General features: G+C 47.3%; 1 protein-coding gene across 1 annotated transcript; it reads left to right on the plus strand.

Moving 5' to 3' along the window:
- Positions 1-612: 612 nt before the first annotated feature.
- Positions 613-1,023, plus strand: PPTG_06206 (hypothetical protein; the record flags this gene model as incomplete). Its single annotated transcript, XM_008900095.1, has 1 exon — positions 613-1,023. The coding sequence occupies one exon, from the start codon at positions 613-615 to the stop codon at positions 1,021-1,023; it is 411 nt and encodes a 136-aa protein (XP_008898343.1).
- Between the last annotated feature and the right edge of the window lie 473 nt (positions 1,024-1,496).

A 1,496-nucleotide genomic window follows, 5' to 3' on the forward strand; every position in this document is an offset into this window, starting at 1 on the left:
ATTCACGAACAGCTTCCGATGATGCAGATTCAAATCGAAGATTATGGAGGTAGTTTTGCTCTCCCTCATTACGGTTTCAAACGGCCTGCAGCAGATTACTTCAACTCGAATCTGATGATGCACAACTTTGTCATAGCTGACATCACAAATGGATTAAACAATGTGATGGTTTATGACGAACGGTGTAGCGGAAAGGGGGCGGGTGCGCTTTGCAGCTTGCGACTATTGTATCACATGCAACTAAGAACAAGGCACATTAAAGCTGGTATTTTGACTCCAGAAAAATCTCTCACTCTGTTGGTTATTATGGATAATTGCGTCGGCCAAAACAAGTCACGTGCGGTGTTCGCATTCTATGCTATGCTTTCGGTTGTGTTTTATAAGAAGGTGGTTCTACTTTTTCTACTTCCTGGTCATTCGCATAACACCGCGGACCGAGTTGTTGCATGGTGCCGCAACAAAATGAAAGGGGTTAACCTTTATGCTCCCAATGAGATAGTGGCCAAAATGAACGAGTCCAAGTCGGTGAGAGCCCAATTTATAGATCATCGAAGCCACTTGCTCTCTTTCTTTTATGGTTGGCCGGAACTACTGTACAAGTATTTCACGAATATGACTAGTGGCTACACGGGAAATTATTTCTTCGAAATCGACGGCGGTATCGTATCAATGAAGCATCTCGTCACCACTCCGGATGAAGATGTCCAACACCATTCTCTTATTGGGTGCGGCGATGCTGGTACCATCCGCCGAGCTTTTCTCCGGGATCTTTTCGGAAGATGCGATTTAGACAGCGCAACAGCAAGAGATGTCACGCTTCCGCGACAGCCATTGTTGTCTCTGCCCACCAGAAAACTTACATCACTTTCGCTGAAGTATTTTTCAATCCCAGCGCAGTACTTAGACTATTTTCCTCCGATTCAAGAAGCCATAGAAGAGCTCAGGATCGTGTCACTAAGCGGAAGGCAGCACCAGGAGCACAGCCTCCAGCTAAGAAACCTGTTGGACGGCCACGAAAAGTGAAGCCCCGGCCTTCGAATCCATCTATACTCTCTTTCTTCAAACCAATAGATAAGTGATTAACTTCGTATATTAAAAAAATTAAAAATATTTTTAAATTATTTTTGAGAGCCGGGTCATTATGGTGACCCGGGTCACCGCCAAACGCTTCAAATATGAAAGAACATTCAACCACAGAAAAGGTCTGTGACAGCGACGCATCAGTTCCGGGAACTGATGCATCCGATATGGAAGGGACTCCAGCTACAAACGGTAGCTGTGATGTCGGCGTGTCAGCTTCGGGAGTTGACACGTGCTCCGCCGAAAGGTGTCGAGGATATGAAAGCGTGTCAGCTCTAGGAGTTGACACGCGCTCAGCCGAAAGGCGTCGAGGCGACAATAGCGCGTCAACTCCGGGAATTGACGGCGCGACAAGCAGTGCTGGCGGTTGCAAACGCCCAGCACCGAAAATGCTTGTGTGCTCCCGTGCAGCCGGG

The sequence above is a fragment of the Phytophthora parasitica genome (genome assembly GCF_000247585.1).
Source record: "Phytophthora parasitica INRA-310 unplaced genomic scaffold supercont2.9, whole genome shotgun sequence".
NCBI classification, from domain to species: Eukaryota; Oomycota; class Peronosporomycetes; order Peronosporales; family Peronosporaceae; genus Phytophthora; species Phytophthora nicotianae.